Source organism: Aptenodytes patagonicus, chromosome 2 (assembly GCF_965638725.1).
Source record: "Aptenodytes patagonicus chromosome 2, bAptPat1.pri.cur, whole genome shotgun sequence".
Lineage (NCBI taxonomy): Eukaryota > Metazoa > Chordata > Aves > Sphenisciformes > Spheniscidae > Aptenodytes > Aptenodytes patagonicus.
The window spans coordinates 83,774,299-83,793,425 of record NC_134950.1 but is presented as its reverse complement, the minus strand read 5'-3'; the positions used below and the strand labels follow the sequence as shown (position 1 = coordinate 83,793,425).

General features: G+C 39.2%; 1 protein-coding gene across 4 annotated transcripts in view; it reads right to left on the bottom strand.

Annotated features, from left to right (window-relative positions):
• TRIO (trio Rho guanine nucleotide exchange factor) overlaps nucleotides 1–19,127 on the bottom strand; it is a 260,532-nt gene that overhangs the window by 83,349 nt on the left and 158,056 nt on the right. For all 4 annotated transcript variants that reach the window (XM_076330348.1, XM_076330349.1, XM_076330350.1 and 1 more), the window contains 11 exons: nucleotides 16,220–16,335; nucleotides 12,820–12,942; nucleotides 10,724–10,918; nucleotides 10,497–10,612; nucleotides 9,884–9,950; nucleotides 9,000–9,109; nucleotides 7,867–7,936; nucleotides 7,303–7,392; nucleotides 5,275–5,367; nucleotides 2,971–3,082; nucleotides 699–889 (listed from right to left, as the gene is read on the bottom strand). In XM_076330348.1, coding sequence (XP_076186463.1) covers nucleotides 699–889; nucleotides 2,971–3,082; nucleotides 5,275–5,367; nucleotides 7,303–7,392; nucleotides 7,867–7,936; nucleotides 9,000–9,109; nucleotides 9,884–9,950; nucleotides 10,497–10,612; nucleotides 10,724–10,918; nucleotides 12,820–12,942; nucleotides 16,220–16,335 — 1,283 coding nt within the window. The remainder of the gene's footprint in view (nucleotides 1–698; nucleotides 890–2,970; nucleotides 3,083–5,274; nucleotides 5,368–7,302; nucleotides 7,393–7,866; nucleotides 7,937–8,999; nucleotides 9,110–9,883; nucleotides 9,951–10,496; nucleotides 10,613–10,723; nucleotides 10,919–12,819; nucleotides 12,943–16,219; nucleotides 16,336–19,127) is intronic.

Genomic DNA, 19,127 nt, shown 5'->3' with positions numbered 1-19,127 from the left:
CCCAAGCCATCCAATGAGACAGGAAGGGAAGCATATGAATTCCAGGGTCACATTTTGCAAAGCATACATGCTACAAACAAGGAAAGAAAGAGCGGATTTTTTTTTTTTTTTAAATGGGGAGAAAAACATTTCCATCTTTACATCCTTTCAGTAGACCATAAAAGCTATCATTTTATTTACAAAATATTATTGTAAGACTACTAGTCCCAGTAGACATTCTGGAATGAACTTTTCTATAACAAGTGGAGTTCTTGCCTTTCCAGATCAGGATGTGTAGAATATCCACCAAAATGAATCCTTAACATGGATATTACTACAACAGCAATAGTAAACAAGCAAGATGAAGGCAGCTTGTCAACTCCTTCTATCCTTCTGCTTTATACAAACGAGCCTTAAAGAACCAGCAATCACACACACAATTAACACAAAATCAGTCCAGCCCAGTCTTGATTTTCCTTTGTCCTGACACACCAAGATTGACATGTAGCCTTCAGTAGTTGCTTTCAGCCTACTCTTTCTCCTCAGAAGCATGACAAAGCAGCAACCTTATAAGATTCAGTCTACGCATTCCAAGGCTGTTCTTTCAGTGCACTATAATAGTTGTTCAAGTTCTTCAGGCACATTTAAATCATCTGAGCTTAGTCACAGTCTAATCTAGACAGTTTTCTAAATATGAACACTTGTTCTCCCATACTTACGAACAGTTTACTCTTGTAAATGTACTTGCTCCTTCCACTGGAGTCCTTTACTTCTTTACTGAAAACCAAGGACATCTCAAAAAGGAAAAGGTGCCTCTCTCTTCCCTTTCGAATTAGAGTTTTGGGGTCCCACACTTGGAAGGATTCTTGAAGGATGAGCTCTCCCTGAGATTCTATATTTTCATCAAAGCCTAAAAACCCAGGGAGAGGAAAGGTTCACCATGAAAAGTTGATAATATGAGGAAATTAAAAAGCACAGCTTCTGTTTATTAAGCGAGCCGATTTTTTTTTTCCAAATACAGCTTGCAAAAGATGGGATTCCAAGGAAGCAATACTAAAAGCAAGACTTGATTTCAACATTGTAATATTCTACATGTAACTGTAGCTCAAGTCTATGTCTAAGTTTAGAGATCCAACTGTTAAGAAGTTTATCAACTCTTCTGGCAGTATTTCACCAACAAATATCAGATCTCTCTATGTCAGCTTCCGGTAACCTCTTCCGTGATGAAAATTATTTCCCTTATAAGCTTTCTACGACTGTAGAAAGTGAGCAACCTGCAAGGACACAGAGAGCACATCAGGTTGTTCTGACTTCGGCAAGCTCCCAAGTGCCACCTTTTCTGGTGGTACACTCTCCCTACCACGTATGCAATGAGCACGCAAACATGTTCCAATAGAGGATGAAAAAAGATGGCAGCCTGGAGCTGTTGCCATGTGATCAGCCTGCCATTGAGTCACTCCAACACTGATCCACAATAAAGAAATAAGCAGCTGGATTACTTATCTTGAGACATAATGTAAAGATGAAGACTGAGAATATCAACAATTTTACTTCCATTATAGTGGTACAGTGTTCTCCCAGTTTAATACACAGCTTTAGAGTTGCAGGATAACAGAAACTAGTCTACCGTACTCTTCTGAGTGGTATTAAACTGCATTTTAAATACATACTGCTTGCCAATATTCTCTGAACAGAAGAGCACCATCCTTCTCAAGAAAACAACAGTTCTCACTGTTCTAAACAGGGCAACAGTATGGAGAGCATCAGAGGCAAGCTGCATCAGGATGTTCATTCAAAATCCTCCAGAGACATAAAGAGGAAATGTGCTCACTCATTATTTTTTGTCTAACATGGGATGACTCAATGATACACACATGATTTGTTATAAAACCAACTTATGTAAAAGATTAGGATATTCTCCAGAGTCACACTCCCAGTGTTAAAAGATTATTACCAATGCTGGTCAGCATTTATACTAACACCATCTCCTGAACAAAGCATTTGGAACTGATCCTGCAAACTGACCAACATTGCTATTGTTTAAAATCAGGGAAGGAAGGTGATTTTGAGCATTCACATGATCAAGGATCACATGTCAAACCAAGATGAGTTTTATAGTAACTTGCATGATACTGGAAATTCCATGACAAGCTCCATTTTACTACTAGAAGGCAGAGATGAGGAAAAGGAATATTGACTAAAAGCACCTGTAAGTCTTTATTCAGCAGCTGCAAGGTAAGGCGGCTCTGCTTTTATCTCAAAAAATTTAAATGCCAAAGAAAAACACCTTTATTACTAAATGTATGATGGCACCATCATACATGATAACGTGCCAATTACAAAACAGATTTTGGCAGAAAGTTGTTCTAAGCACATAGAAACAATTACATCCAACCTCCACTGTCTGCCATGAACATGATTATGCTATTCTGGCTAAGGCTCAAGCTAAATTGGCTTATGCTGACATTTTACTGCCAGAATAGACATTTCATTTCAACCAGAAGTCTGTTATGGAACAGGCAGCAAACAGATGTGAAAACGACAAACTTCTTGGAGGCAATTATTTGATATATAAATCAGCAAAATCACCTCTGATACACTTATGCTCCTCATATAAAGAAGCCAAGGACACTGGTTGGAAAATGTAGCCGAAGCTATTGTATCTGACCATTCACCCATTACATTTTAGGTGAGTAGTGGAAAACTTTATTAGCCTACATATTTTTCAAATCTGCAGTGGCAGAGCTATAGATCAGGATGAAAGAACATTTGAAAAATTAACAAAACTGTCCAGTTGTCTGTCACAATTCATTTTCCTAAATAAGTTTGCATTTTATATACCTCCAAATAAAAGGCATATAAAATACAAACCCAGAGATAAGAAAATGTTCCCATTCTTCAGATCTTCTCAACATATAGCAATATAAAAGGTTATTAAACAAAGTTAACCTACAGCATATGGCTGAATTGGAAAGCCAGTTTGAATCCTACCTTCCAGCATGCTGAGGTGCATGGCATCATTGGCTCGCTTTGGCACACTAAGCATCACCTCCAGGCCATCCTTAATCTCACCTTTACCTTCTTCACAGCATGTGAGCAGCTCCTGCAAAAGACAAGCGGACATGAGTACTCTCTATCATATGTGTTTCTACACTAATATGATAGACAACCAAATACTACTTCTAACAAGCAAAGAATCATTTTTGGCATGTAAAATCTTTTTGAACTTCTTACTCTGCCAGTGACATGACAGCATACTTTGTATTTATCATGAGCTCTTCTTCAGGGACCAGCCCAAGCTTTCAGTTAACCACCTCTAATTTAAACAAGATCATCTGCTTAATAAGAAATCTTTAAAAGGTACATTAAGGACAACATTTTTTCTGATAAGCACAGACACAGCTATCAGATGCAGTGCTACATCAACACCCAGAACAACACAGCTGCCAAGTCATGAAGATGGTGGAAAGCAGGACAGCACAAAAGGACTGCCCCCCCATGTCAGTCTTTGCTCCACTGCACCAAAGACCTGCTCTGTACTACTGCTGATCAGAGGATTTACATTGTTTCATTTCAAGTATTCAATGAATTACTCTATTCTGCGTTCACACAGTTAAAAGCATCCTACAGACACAACTTTTGAATACAAACAAGCATTAGCTAATGGACAGAAGTTCGAGAATGGAATATGCTGAAATGTTGTAGTGGAATTTAGGGTGATGAAGTTCCCTGCCCATTCAACATCCCACAGATATTAACATAACAGCACCTGAGCTGATACTCAAATTCCCTCACATCCTTTGAGCATTTGAACAGCATCAAGATAAAATGTAGCTTATGTAACCAAAAGGGCATATTATGTTCCTTCTATTATTCAAAAGGCCCACTTAATTCATTCCCTCAGGTTAAATTCCCTTTTCCTTTTTAAAGAGAAAGCCAGGTGATTCCTACTATTATCATCATTACACTATTTTTATTTAACTGCCAATACCACCATCACAGAAAAACACTACATCATCACACTTAAATTTTGCATGACAACTCCACAGAAAAGTGAGTGTAACTAAATATCCTCCAGGAGGCACAGAAGATGAGCAGCTTCAATACCATTTGGAAAAATAAGCAGAACTTCGAGAACCGTAAAATGTTTCAGCCATCATTCAAGTTTTAGGCTCTCCATCTTTACATGGTTTACATCTCTTTTCTTATAGGAGAGAAAAAAAAAAGAAAACGAAAACCCAGCAACTACCACATAAATCCATTTTACTATGCAGCAAAGCCATCTGGCTCTGCAAAGACTGGTGAAACCGATCTGTCCCATCACTTCAATAATGTATCGGCTAAGGCATATTTAGATTTTTAAAAAATAATTCTTGGAATCAATACCCCAAAAATTCTGAAACAGCACAGCCTAGAGTCTTTCTGTAAGTTGTAACTTAATCAAGTTGCACCCTTTTGCAAGGTGAGAACAGACAATATGTTTTGGTTAAAAACGACAGACTTGTTTCCATCCAACTTGACCTGCAATAGCCTGCAATGTTTTTCAGAAATTTTAAAAACAATCATCCATGGCAGTTCTCAAGTAGAAAGGGGAGACACAGATCAGTTACAGTGCTTTTGTAGGCAGCTGTTACAAAACAAGCAATGCCACCTAACAGAGACCCAGCACAGTTCAAGAACACTGCTGCTCAGTCAAAAAGATATCTGCCCACTGAGTGAAAGCTCTAACTACAGGTTTCCAAAAGTTTTGTTTATTTTAACAGCTACTATTTACTTGACATTTCCAGGCAACATTACAAGTAAGAACTGTTTGTGCAACAGCTCTACAGGCACTCAATGTGGGTGTACATATACACATATATATTTTCATATTTTATAGATATATTATAGTTTTATATATTAAAAAAATATAAAAAGTTACATATTTTACAGTACTTAATACCATAAACATAGCTAATGGCTTGCCAAAATTTGTTGCAGAAACCATTACAAAAGTGCGCTTGTCTATATAGCCATGAATTACTTTTTTACTCTGGAAATGCAAATTACATTTTCTAAGTAAACATTAGTAGAGAGGTATCTTTTTTGATTTACAGGAATCTGGACAAAATGTTGCTTATTTATGCCTTCTTTCATTTTCAGTGGTCTCCTAAAAAATATCACAGCAATATTTGAGGCTGCCCAGGATGCTGCAGTCTCAGAGTGCCGAGTGAAAAAAGCCCTCCTGATTTCAGCAAGAGCTTTGTCTTCTTAAGAACAGCAGAATCAGATGAAGAACTTTGAATTAATACTGACCTTTAAAAGAAGCTGATATTTTGTTATCCTTTGGACAGGTTTGATAAGGTAAGAGGAGATAGAGTTGGCCAGTCCATGTCGTTGTTGTATCTCCTACATGAAAAACACATTTGAGGACTGTGAGCACCAACACTCAGATATAGACTGCTTTGAGGGCTATGAATAATATACATTAACTACAAATTCTATTTTAGCAAGGAGAAATAAAAAAAAGACAGGATGTGATATTCCAGCCACAGCAAATGGTTATGTTGTGCATCTGCCTGCTCACTTTGTATAAGCAAAAGATTATTACCTCCAAGGGTACCTGTGAAGCATTTCAACAAACCTAAATATAAATAGCAACGATTAGGGATATCGAACACGTGGCAATGCCTTTTTTAAAAAATTAAAATCTGTATTTCTTTTGTTATTCGCAAGAGAGAAAGGAAAACAAACTTCAGTGTTCTGGGGAACAGCCAGGACTATCACAGGAAGGCTGAGGTTGAGGTTTCTTAGCATCACCTGCTAGTTTAACAGTTAATAGTCACAGAAAGCATTTTCCCCCACAAGGGGGAGCACGAAGTAACATTTTCTAACTAAAGGAAAGCGGTTACCAAACACTTAAAAAGAAAACAGCCACTTACAAACAAAAAAAGAATGACCTCCACAAAGCTAAAGGAGGAAAACAGAATTAGATGATAATTAGATGGGATAATTACAGATTTCAAGTACTGATCATGGTTGAACTTCACGGCCAGTGTTTGCCATTTATCACAGTATCAGATATAGTTTAACCACACAATTTCAAACAGCAAGTTATGCACCACAGCTATGTGCTTTCTAACCATGATTACAGTATCAGAAATTCCCAAGATGGGATACACACGACATCTGCACATGGTCCAGTGGTGGACAACGGAAGCTCTTGAAGTTACCTGTGCATAGAATTAGGTCTTCACACTTCTAATCCACTTTAGTGGATCAGGGGATGGAGAGCTCTGGATACGCCAGTTAAGACAGAGGGATCAAAGAAGGTGGTAGCAAGAACATATTTCTAATACAGTTTTATCAGAGCCCTCTGTTTAAAATAGTATTTACTAAATTTTATTTGAAATTTTTTTTGTCACATCTGCCCGATTTCCTGTAACTTATCTGCTCTTCTTCAAGCACTGAAAACTTAACAGAGGCTTCACAGAAAGGCTTTACCTTACAATGTTTAGAATCCCCATCTCCTCAGTGATAGACTTTTGAAATTAACCCAAAGAGCTTCAGGGATTTTTTGTTTGTTTGTTTTTTATTATGTCCTTCCCTCTACTTCTACAAACAATTCTAAAAAAATTTGTGGTGTCACTACACAGCTGGTGGCTCAGCACAGTGGAGCAGGAAGCAAAAAGGGGTAGAGAGCACTGTAATTGAATCATCTGTAAATGCACGTTCAACCAAAGCACCCCAGCAAATGCACAAAGTCCTTCAGCATGGCCAAAATTCCCCAGCTAGTGCAGTTCCCTAAAACCTCGAAACAGCTGCTACCTTTTGGTTCTTTCTTAAGTGGAATATTACATGTAGACCAAGTAACCAAGTAATGAGCAAGGTGGGTGCTTTAGAGGCTCTGAACAATGCCAGTCAACTGAATTACCGCTACATTTGATTACAATTTAAAGGTGCTCCAACAAATTTAATGCAGATTTCCAGCTTTATTACATACAATGCAAACTAAGCACATCAAAATGCTAAGATTTGCAGAATGTGCTTGTGACAGCTGAAGATTCGTCTCAGCTGTTGCTGCCTGAACCTGCTTCCAGTTCTGAACTACTTTGATATGCGACAGCAACTTTTTACATTTGATTTGTCAGCTTTATGAGACCAACAGAGTAATATAAGTTAACCATGTGAGATATATGATTGATTTTCTTAAGCTGACACTAAATTGCAGCATTAGTACCAGGAAACTTGCATTTTCTTAAGAAATTTGGCACTCAGCATAACTGCAAGTACATGATTCAAACTGCCAAGGCATACTTTTAAAGATGGACACATAGTACTTACATCAAAGTATGCTCCTGCATGTTCCAATATCAGCTGGGTAGAATCTGGCTTATTTTTACAGTAAGTAACATACATTTGGAATTTGTCTGCCTGCAGAACAAAATGCAAATTTACACAGGTTATCAGAGAGCATAATTTCTGTCTCAATTAGTTTTTACACAGTTATCGGAGAGCATATCACTCTCTCAAGAAATTATACTATACAGAATTATTTTCCCATTCAAACTGGCAGCATAAGGAAATACATCAGGCAAGAAAGACTGAAAACAATAGCAACATATGTGAAAGTAAATTATTTGTAGCTAAGACAAAGATACCAAACCAAACCTGAACACAGGTTTAGGCAACTTGCATAACTTCAAGAGCAGCTAAGCACTAGCATCTGACAGCAGTGCCTTCATTTTTTTTTTTCCCAGTTAAAGATACACACGTTTTTACTCAAATTTGAAGGAAGAGGTACTTTTAAAAATTTTACAAATTAAAAAGGGACCTGAGAGCAAGAATCCATCCCTTCATGCTTCCTATCTCCCTTGTTACTTCTAAACGTAAGTCTGACTCCATTACCCATGTGACGAAGCAGTGTCCAACGTCTTCCGGTAACTGTTCATATTTTTCCAGCTCTTTGAGGAATATACTATGGGTAGAAAAGAAACAAACAGTACAAGGCACATGAAACATTTTCATTAGAGCAGCTGATATTGATCTATTGTCTGTGAATAAAGGTGGTTAGAAAACTTGCTGTAATTCATACCAACAGCATGAATTAAAGAAATAAAGATAACAGGAATGGATAAAAATGTGTAATAAAAGAACTAATACAAAATGTAATTCAATACAAATTCTGATGTGAAGATCAGAAATTGATACAGCAGACATGCAGTTAACACGTAAGAGTACATAAATTTAATAACTGCTGCTGTTCTCCATCAAGAAGGTTTCCTACTGTTTCAGTTTCAAGAAAAGTTTATCCTTCATCTCAGGAGAAAACGGAGGTGACTTGCTTTTTGGATACTCAAGTTAACACAAAGCATACAAAGGAATGTAAAATCAGGTTCTGGAATATGCTAGGTATATTCTATTACTTAAAAGAATCATAACCCAATACAAACGCCAATGAATTAACAAAGACAGAAGATTCAGAACAAGACTTCTGTATACACATCTGCCTAGGAACCATTCCACTCAGAAGAAACGTAATGGACAATCCACTTTCGTGCTCCATACTCAAGTAAATGTAACAATGGTGGGGCATCTCCACAGAAGCTTCGAAGAGCCAAGGAAGAGGAGGGAGCCCTAACTCTTTCCCACTAGCAGTCGCGCTTGGAAAGCAGGAATGAGGGTTCTGAAGGAATGACAGAGTCTTACATTGATGTTTGTGCTATACCTGTATTCTATTGAGTTCAGTGGTTTCCATCTCTTTAGGACAGCTGGAAAACCTACAGCAAAATTTTCATGTATCCAAATAATTTCTTAAAAGCTGAAAAATGTCTGAGACTGAAAATGACAGTTTCTAACGATGTACTTACCTGGCTGCAAAAAGCAACAACTGAATCAATTTAGCAATGCAAGAAGAAATCTTTTAGATTTCTTTATGGAAAAGCGTCCATTATTCATACGCACAATATTTTCACTAGGAAATCCCTGAAGTCATCATTTGGACTTAGCAGTAATATGGAAATGGAAGATAAGTCACTCACTTATTGTGGAACTCATAGATTTCCTGCATGTTTCCAAAGATAATGTGTTCTTTGTTTACAATACCAGGTGGGATCTCCTCGACTCCACTTGTCATTTCCCACAGATACGTCTGCCCAGAACAAAAGAGATGCATGAAAGTCATGATAAACTCTGAACAGAAGCACCCAGGTATCTGTAAGCATGCATTCCTGGAGAGAAATCGGGGAATGATCACACAGCAGCATCCTCTCCAATTGTGACAGTACCTGTTGTGTCAAATATACCTTGTGATTTTGACAGTAAAATCCAAGTTCTAAAACTGACAATTTAACATAGTCCCCAAGACTTCATCATTTAAAACGCATAGTGTTCTTGACAACCTCTAATGCTTCAGGATATTCCTTATCAAGGTCCTGTCTGCAGTCTAGAAGTTCATGCTTTGTGCAACAGCTAACACTGAACATTACTTGCTTCAGCATAACAATTACTGGGCACTTTTCCATAGAATCTCTCTGAATTTCTATTCAAAAAGTCAGCTAGTAGCAGAACATGTGATACAGATAACAAGAGAATTAACACAAGCTCTTCTCTATTGCTAGCAAAGCAAATAAAGTAAACCCCTCCTTTTCCCCTCCCCTCTCTAGAACAAAAAAACCCACACGTTTATGAACTGGGAAAAGAGCAAATGCTGAAACTCAGTACTGACAAAAGCAAAACATATAGGGTGAATTCCCAAGTGGCTGTTATCAGATGTAATTCTAAGTTTCTTCTTAATAGCAAAAAAGATACTTAATTTGGTCCTATGACTGCAAACCAATCATGATTGGCTGTTAAAACCAGGAAGAAACAGAAAGCAACGGATTGAATCCTGTCTTCAAAGATTAGTGAAAAAAAGAAAACTTACATCCATGCATTCCCGGAGGTCTCTTACGTAAGCCTTTTCTGTCTGAATTAGCTCAGCCATAATGAACCTTAGGTGACAACAGAAAGAATAATCAAATCTCAGTCTGTTAGCTCATTATGAATGCATAATAACCAGAATACATCTTTCTCCTCATCAGCTTTTGCTTTTTCCACTGCTGCAAGAAAAATCTGAGAACTGAAACGTGGAGACAACAGATGAAGGAAACATAAGAGGTAACATTCCTCCACTACTAACCAGTGCAAAAAGAAATGGGGAAGGAGATGGAATTTTTTCTCAAATGCTTTTCACTTGCTACAGTCATTTAACTGTTGTCCTCCCTCTTCCCCTTACACATTTATTTCACATTATTTCTAAAAAGAAAAGAAGCATGTTAAAAGAAGTCTAACATAGTTTTGAAAGTTTAAGATTCTGACATCCTAGAATTATCTGTGAGAATAAGCATGTGAATAAAAGGCAATAGAGCTCTTGAGTAATATCACTCTCTTTTTACCATTTATCCAATTTCTAAGCTGCCAGACAAGCCATGACAGTTGTTTCATTATCAGGATTGATTTATGCATTCTCATTGATTAAAAATAAATAAATTTATTACTCTTTCCTGCGGGCAGACTTTCGTTTTTCTTCGTTAAGCTCATGAGCAGCATCGCGCAGTTTCACCTCTGACCCAGGGACACTGGCTGGGATTATATCCAGCTGCAAGCTTTTGCTCTTTATTAAAGAAAGGAAGACTTGATTAAGGAAGAAGACAGGAGAAAATGATAGCTAAATCAAATGCAAGCAAAGCTTGTTTGTCTGTCATCACACTCAAATTTCTCTTACCGATTTATTGGAATCTGAGGAAATACCCAGAGCTTTCTCTAAAGAGGTCCTGTATTTCTCCATGCGCAGGGAAAAGTCTCTGTACCTCTTATCCACTGCTGTGACACATTTTTTAATCTCTGTTGCATGAGCATGCCCTTTTTCACAAAAGCCATCAGCCAGCTGTATCAACAACTTCACCCTCTCTTTGGTTTGCTACGAAAACAGGAAAATATCGAACAGTTACTAGCTTTACCTGTCATGAAGGGGGTCATTTTGCTTAACCTGCTACTAAGTGCAGTTGGAGAAGCTGTCAAAGGAGCTAGCTTCCTCCTCTCTCTTCCCAGAACTCCTTTAAACAGACACCTTTTTGTAATAAAAATAACACAAGATGAATATACGTTTCCTTGGGTTTTATTATTACATGACTAGAAGCAGGTTGTTTATTTTTCTTTCAAAAATGTGCTCCGTATCTAACCCAGACATTAAATTCTGCTAGGCGAGCTTTTCAGAGCATGGGTATTCTCCTCGCATCAATACAAAGGTGTTTTGTTCATGACCACTGAAGCACTGGTATTGGACCTGGCCCACAGCCTCAAGAATCTATCTCCTCTAGACATCATTGAAGTGTTGAGATGGAGGTTAAGTCTTGTTATACGCTTTACACTTTAACGGATTAAGACTATATTCTTTAGATCTTTTTTATATCATGTTATGTTGTCACACAGTTGTTTGAGAGAAACTAAGAAAACAAGTAGCCACCACCAAATCTGTAACTAAGTGCTTTTCCCAATTAACAAGCTGCCTAAGGCTATGCACTTTCTGTCATGTAAATCATAAATCATCCACAATGGATGAGTTTATACCTCCATCTCTCTCTCTCTCTCTCTCATACCATGTCAGAGTAAAGTGTACTGTCAGGGCCCTTGGTAACAGGGAGTTAAGCAAAACAGTCAGTAAGAACTTGACTTTTTTATGTCAGTTTGTCCTTTCTTTTTCTTTCTGGTTTTTTTTTACATTCTTTTTCTTTCCTAATGGTCCCTCATCTAAGCATTTCTTTTCACTATGGAATTAATAAGGGCTAATACATCCTCCCAACAGGTAGCAAAATGCCAAGGGAGTGGCACTAACAACATCCTTTCAAAAGGGACACCCACGTCATCCACTGACTGACAGAGGAAACGTAGGGGCAGGGGTGCTCTGCATGCTGGAAGGGATCCAGCAGAAAAAAGGCTGGAGCAAAACTCAGAAGGAAAAAAATCTGGATTTGAAAAGCAAAAGTGATCTTTGTTCTTTCTGGATTCCCATTTCTCCCTTCCCACATGTCCCATGACCAACTCCATCTCCAAGTCTCTTCTCTTCTGAGGTGGTCCTTCAGACAAATGAACACTTGCTTACTTTCTTGGGCTCTGTTATTTCTCTATGAAGACTGGAGAGCCAAGATGTGGAAACAGGTGACAGTTTGAACAGGTGACAAAACAAAACACAGAGACAGACAAGGTTACGTAAGCTCAGGTACTTCAGTCACGCACTGGTTGCCTGTCTTTCACACGTGAAAACTTTTAAGCCTCACAAGTGACATCTGCATCTCTGTATAGGCCTCCAGAGATGTAGAACAAAATAATGCTGCCGTGGCTCACTTACAGCAGAATCACAGCATACTTTAATAAAATGAGTAACCTAACAAGTAAAGCTTTAATTTTTCTACTGTCTTCTAATTAAATCACAGCTGAGTAATAATATGCCTTGCTGTATTTTATATCCTAAACGAACATGCAGTAATCCATAGACATGAGGATATAAAAGTGGAAATCAAAGGCCCAGCAAGGTTTGTAGGTTTTTTTAAAAAACATTTTTAAGCTACCTCACTACAGTTCTGTCATAAGAAATCAACTGCACATAGGGCTGATGAAACTCCCATAACAGCGATTATCTTCTGATTATCTTTTGGTTTATTCTGTTCCCAGCAGAAATACAGAGAGAAAGCCACTGCAAGTGGCTTTGCAAGTAAACAAATCTTGATGGACACATCCTTGGGTTTTTTTTTGGGGGGAGGGGGGAATTTGGGTTGTTCTGGGTTTTTTAAAATCTTACATAATTTTATTTATTTTTTTCACCTTTGCTGTGATCTGAAATTCTTCATGTTCTTTTAACAGCTCTTGAGTGTGCTGGATACTGGAGCCAGTGGAAGTATGTGTGGATAAATAAAACTCTCCATTGTCATGAATCCATTCCAGAGCCTAAATAAAGCAATAATGAAGGAAAAGTAAGAGAGAAGGCAATATACTTTTGCCAATAGAAATCATCGGTAATCAGTATTTCACAAACACAGATTGGCCACAGGTAAATTTTATTCTATGCCACTTGTGGCAATCATCTAATACCTCTACAGTATCAAAGAGTTTGTAACTCTGAAGTAATTCACTTAGTCTATGAAGCAATGCTTAAAGAATTAAAGAAAAACTACTGACACATGAATCTGAATGCTTCAGGGAAGTCCACTACTACAGGACTATAGTAGTCCACTATTAAAAAGGTTCTAACTGACTATGTCTACAGTTTTGTTAGTATACTCCCCAACTGAGCAGAAAAATCACTTTTTTGGTGCAATACAGGACAGCTGTACTCAGAAATACGCATTTTCCAACTTGTAAAAATGTACGTAAGACTGCCAAGTGTGTAGGCTAAACTTTCCAAGCACATAAGATTTAACTATCATTTCACTCTTTAGTTGACATGTATTCCAGTCTCACAAAGTATAGTTACATGTAATTCTAGAAATTATACCTAGAAGTATAGCAGCAGAGGAGGAATGGTGAGATGTACCAGTTAAACCAATGAATGTATGTATAGGTAGTAAAAGACAAGAACTAAGAACGGCAATCTAAAATTTTTTCCTTTCCACATCCTGGCACCTTACTCTCTCACTATTACGAACCATGCTGATCCAGGTTATTATCTGTGTTCTACCCATATTAATATTTGCTGCCCTTTTAAGCATAACTCAGTGGTTGCAAGGAATCCTGCTCTCTTCTGGCTACTGGAAAAAAAAAAAAGAGTCATCTCAAACTGTCACATAACAGCAAAAATAAAAAACGTAACTGAAGACTGACATTATCAAGTTGTTTTGCAGCTCTTAATACAGGCTACTTCAGCAGTATGCAGAGGCACATGAACTTAGAAACTTCTTGGTTCTGACAAACTCAACACCAGATGTTCAAAGAGTTTAATACAGCTTGCTTAGAACTGTCTTGTTACTAAATGCATGTGTATCTTCTGAGTTTCAGTAAATATACACAGCACTAGCCAAAAATTTAATACCCCAAGAGAAAAAGTAGTAGATTGCTAGTGGGTCCTCATTCTTCCTTTTATGTCTCATACTTTCAGTTTACCCTTTTATCTATCCACATTACCAGGAACAGGAAAAGTTTTATCTTGGTGGACAGTAGATATGTATTTTTCAAGAGCATAACCTTACACTGAATCAGAAAAGGCATAGTCTGTATTATAATTCCACCATCAATTTAAGCTCATCAAGGCTGTGACTGAATAACTTGATTCTCTTCCTTCCACTTAGGATGCCTTTGCCTCTTGGTACAAAAACTAAAGTGAGTAGAAAGCCTTCAGAATTCAATACTGAATATGAATGCTAGGATGCCATTTACCTAGTCACAGACTAGTGCAGATGCGAGCCTGATGAGATAGATGGGCCTGTACTTTTCAAGCACTGCTGATGGAAACAAACCAACAACTCTTGGACCAGTGTCAAGAAAAGGGACATTTCAGCCAACCACCTGTACGATGGCCCTTGTCACTCTAATGTCAATCTTTGCAAGTGAAGACTGATATGGACAAGCAGCATGGCTATCGCTGATATTACAAACAATATTTATTTTGATACTTCTCGCTTTTAACTTTTTAACCTCCACCTTTTTTTTGTTATTATTACATTATTACACAATGCTGGAATAAATGATAAACAAAAAAAAACTTCCCCTCCCCAAATGTTGCCCTTTCATAACTTCTTGGCAGCTCTCTAGAGCCACCACAACATGACAGAAAGTTCATCTCGATGTTAATTCCTACACTTTAGATCAGCTCTCATTTCGCGTGAGGATCAGGATTGTATGTTGGAGACACATATCACCATACAAGAACTGGAGAAATCAACTTAGTGACCAGGTGAGCCCTTAACTCTGGAACGATTTGAGAGTCTACCATTTTCCTCGCAAACTACTATGGTATCTGCTCTCATAGCAGGGCATCAAGTTCTGAAAGCACAAAGAATGGGTTCTTCCAACTTCCAAACAAAAAATCTAAATGAAGACAGCAACATTTCCATTTTCTGGCTAATCAGTGTGGAGTCCTATACGGTTTTCGATGGCTGAACTGGTGATTGCTGAAAAATGGGATTTACAATGAAAATGCTGACAAGATCTTTATCTCCAGTGTTTGACTGTTAGTAATCTCTATACAAAAGCAAGTCAGTCATGTGCTTGGCAGAGGTTGGAGTTAAGGTTATTCAAAAGTGGGGTGGGGGGCAGGGAAGGGGTGGTGGTGTTGTTTTAAAGAGGTATTAATCTTTAACTTCACTCCAAGATTTATCTTGCATTACTTTCTTTGTGAAATCATGAAAGACAGACTTCAGAAAACTTTCAAGAGATCAAAACCGACCACTAGTATTTAAGCCTTTGTCTACATTGGCTGTCAAAACATTAGGGTTTCTGAGTCCTTTAAAGTAGATCTAACTATATTTCACACTATGGGCGTTGTGTCCTTTTCTGCAGAACAGGAACAGATAGCTTCCTTTCTTTGTCCTATATCCAGTTAAAAAAAAAAAGAGAAGTAAAAAAACCATTGCAGATCATTCCAGTTACTGCCTTGGAACCCCCTACTTATTTTTATGGCTTGTGTTTTCATTAACGAAGTGGATTTTTTTGTGTGTGTGGTAGTTACTTAATAGTTCTTTCCAGACTGATAAATTCAACAAAATACAGAGAGGTGGATCTACCATGCAAGAAACCATGAAATGAAGTACAAGGAGAATTGCAAAAAACTTTCCAAAGTCATTCAGTTATTATTGTTTAATGAGTTATCCAACTTGTCAGTTTTCTAGAACTGCCAATCAACTTAATGAGATGTTTTTTCCCTCAACATCGGAGAAAAATGTTGCTGCCTGTTATTTCCCTGGTCAAATTAGGTGTTTGTGTAAAAGTTAACAAGCGTAACAATTTGTTCAAACACAAGCTTGCAGAAATGAGATTCACTGGTACCAGATCAAGCTGGCAGAAGCAAACCACTACCTTTAAGTTACAGCAGTAAAGACACCCTGCCTCAACAGATTTCGTTGTTCTGTATTAAAGGAAAAGCAAATAATTTAACTTACTTTCTATTTTAATCATTGATCTTTCAGACATTTGAAATATTGAAGTCAATGGCAAATTTGTTATTGTGGGACAGGTCAGTGTATGTCAAACCTCAATCACACTGAAGAGGATTTTTATATAAAACCATCACCTGTTTGGCACTTCTTTCAAACACCACATACTGTTGGCATTGATCAAGACGTCTTTTACGCATGGTCCAGTAATGCAGCACACGGTTCTCCCTCTGGAAGAGTTCATTCAAGATATCTGAAGAAATGAAAATAGTTTCAAGAGAGGTTATGACAATCAATTTTGAAACTACGTTAAAATCAGCGGAATAAAGTACTTTATACTGTAGAATTTATAATACACTTAGTCTTTCTCTTACTCTTTGTTTTGCTCTTTTTCCTGATATTCATGAAACAGAGTGTTCCTGTTTCATTATTCTTTACAGAAAGAATACTAGAGATGCAATTAAAACTTACTAGTAACACCTTTTTTCTCCCAAATATTTTTCATACGGGGACTGCCACTGTTTATAACAGAATTGAAAATGTAGTCTGATAAAGATGGTTCTTGATGGGGTTTCCTCAGAAAGAACGAGCATGCACAAGTAATCACAACATGCTTAACATCTCATATTAATCATAATTAAAAAAAACAAACCCTTTTCTGACTATACCAGCCTCCTATAAAATATTTTAATAATTTAATACATATGGGCAAATACATAACCATAGGTCACTACAAGAACAAATGCAACATAAGCAGATATTAAATGTACAGAAACCCAAGGAATAAAAAACCCCACAAAATTAAGTTTGTAATTCCCCTTCAAAAAAAAAATCAAAACCAACAGCAGTATAATTGATTAAGTTGACATGTTCAAATATGAGTGTTCACTGAGCCTTGAGAGAATTTCCAGGTAATCAAATAATTAACTCCACAATTTGTTATTCCATTCCTGAGTATCAGAAACTGTTTGCCACTGGGAAGTCACATCCAAATTCCACCGTTAAACTGCAATTCCACATGTCTGGCTTATAAATTCTTCCTGGATGGCAAAGACCTTCTGCTTACAATATGCAGAAGATTTTATCTGAACTCTGCTTCTTTAATGTTTTTTGAGTTTTTTCTTCAAAGCAAGAAATCCTAGCAGTTTCTTGTGAAGTTCACTTTACCCACTGCTTCTTCCAGAGCAGCAACCCTACCAGACTTTGTAGCTACTGCAAACCCAGATGACAAGCTGAAATACATGGAAATGGGGACACCAGATGTCTCTGCCAGGTGATTCTGTTGAAAGTGTGGACTTCTGGACGGCAGACTTCGGCCTGTTCAGGACACTGGTTGAGAGAGTCCCTTGGGAGACAGTCCTGAAGGGCAAAGGGGTCCAGGAAGGCTGGACGATCTTCAAGAAGGAAGTCTTAAAGGCACAGGAGCAGGCTGTCCCCGTACACCATAAGAAGAACGGGTGGGGAAGACGACCGGCCTGGCTGAACGGGGAGCTCTTGCTGGGACTCAGGAAAAAAAAGACAGTTTACCGCTTGTGGAAGAAGGGGCAGGCGACTCAAGAAGAGTACAGGGATCTCGTTAGGTCATGCAGAGAGGAAATGAGAAAGGCAAAAGCCCAGCTAGAACACAATCTGGCCGCTGTCATTACAGACAACAAAAAATGTTTTTACAAATATATTAATGACAAGAAGAGAGCCAAGGAGAATCTCCATCCTTTATTGGATGCGGGGGGGAACATTGTCACCGAGGATGAGGAAAAGGCTGAGGTACTTAATGCCTTCTTTGCCTCAGTCTTTAACAGGCAGACCAGTTATCCGCAGGGTATTCAGCCCCCTGAGCTGGAAGACAGGGATGGGGAGCAGGATGAACCCCCCATAATCCAAGAGGAAGCAGTCAATGACCTGCTACACCACCTGGACGCTCACAGGTCTATGGGGCCGGATGGGATCCACCCGAGAGTGCTGAGGGAGCTGGCGGAGGAGCTCGCCAAGCCGCTCTCCATCATTTATCAGCAGTCCTGGTTAACGGGGGAGGTCCCGGGCGACTGGAGGCTTGCCAGTGTGACACCCATCTACAAGAAGGGCCGGAAGGAGGACCCGGGGAACTACAGGCCTGTCAGCCTGACCTCGGTGCCGGGGAAGATTATGGAGCGGTTCATCTTGAGGGCGCTCACAAGGCATGAGCGGGACAACCAGAGGATCCGGCCCAGCCAGCACGGGTTCATGAAAGGCAGGTCCTGCTTGACCAACCTGATCTCCTTCTATGACCAGGTGACCCGCCTAGTGGATGAGGGAAAGGCTGTGGATGTGGTCTACCTGGACTTCAGCAAGGCCTTTGACACTGTCTCCCACAGCATTCTTCTAGAGAAGCTGGCAGCTCACGGCTTAGACAGGTGGACTCTGCGCTGGGTCAAAAACTGGCTAGACGGCCGGGCCCAGAGAGCTGTGGTGAATGGAGTTACATCCAGTTGGCGGCCGGTCACGAGCGGTGCTCCCCAGGGCTCAGTTTTGGGGCCGGTCTTGTTCAATATCTTTATCGATGATCTGGACAAGGGGATCGAGTGCACCCTCAGTAAGTTTGCAGATGACACCAAGTTGGGCAGGAGTGTTGATCTGCTCGAGGGTAGGAAGGTTCTGCAGAGGGACCTGGACAGGCTGGATCGATGGGCCCAGGCCAACTGTATGAGGTTCAACAAGGACAAGTGCCGGGTCCTGCACTTCGGCCACAACAACCCCATGCAGCGCTACAGGCTTGGGGAAGAGTGGCTGGAAAGCTGCCTGTCGGAAAAGGACCTGAGGGTGTTGGTCGACAGCCGGCTGAACATGAGCCGGCAGTGTGCCCAGGCAGCCAAGAAGGCCAATGGCATCCTGGCCTGTATCAGAAATAGTGTGGCCAGCAGGAGTAGGGAAGGGAACGTGCCCCTGTACTTGGCCCTGGTGAGGCTGCACCTCAAATACTGTGTTCAGTTTTGGGCCCCTCACTACAGGAAGGACGTCGAGGTGCTGGAGCGTGACCAGAGAAGGGCAACAAGGCTGGTGAGGGGTCTG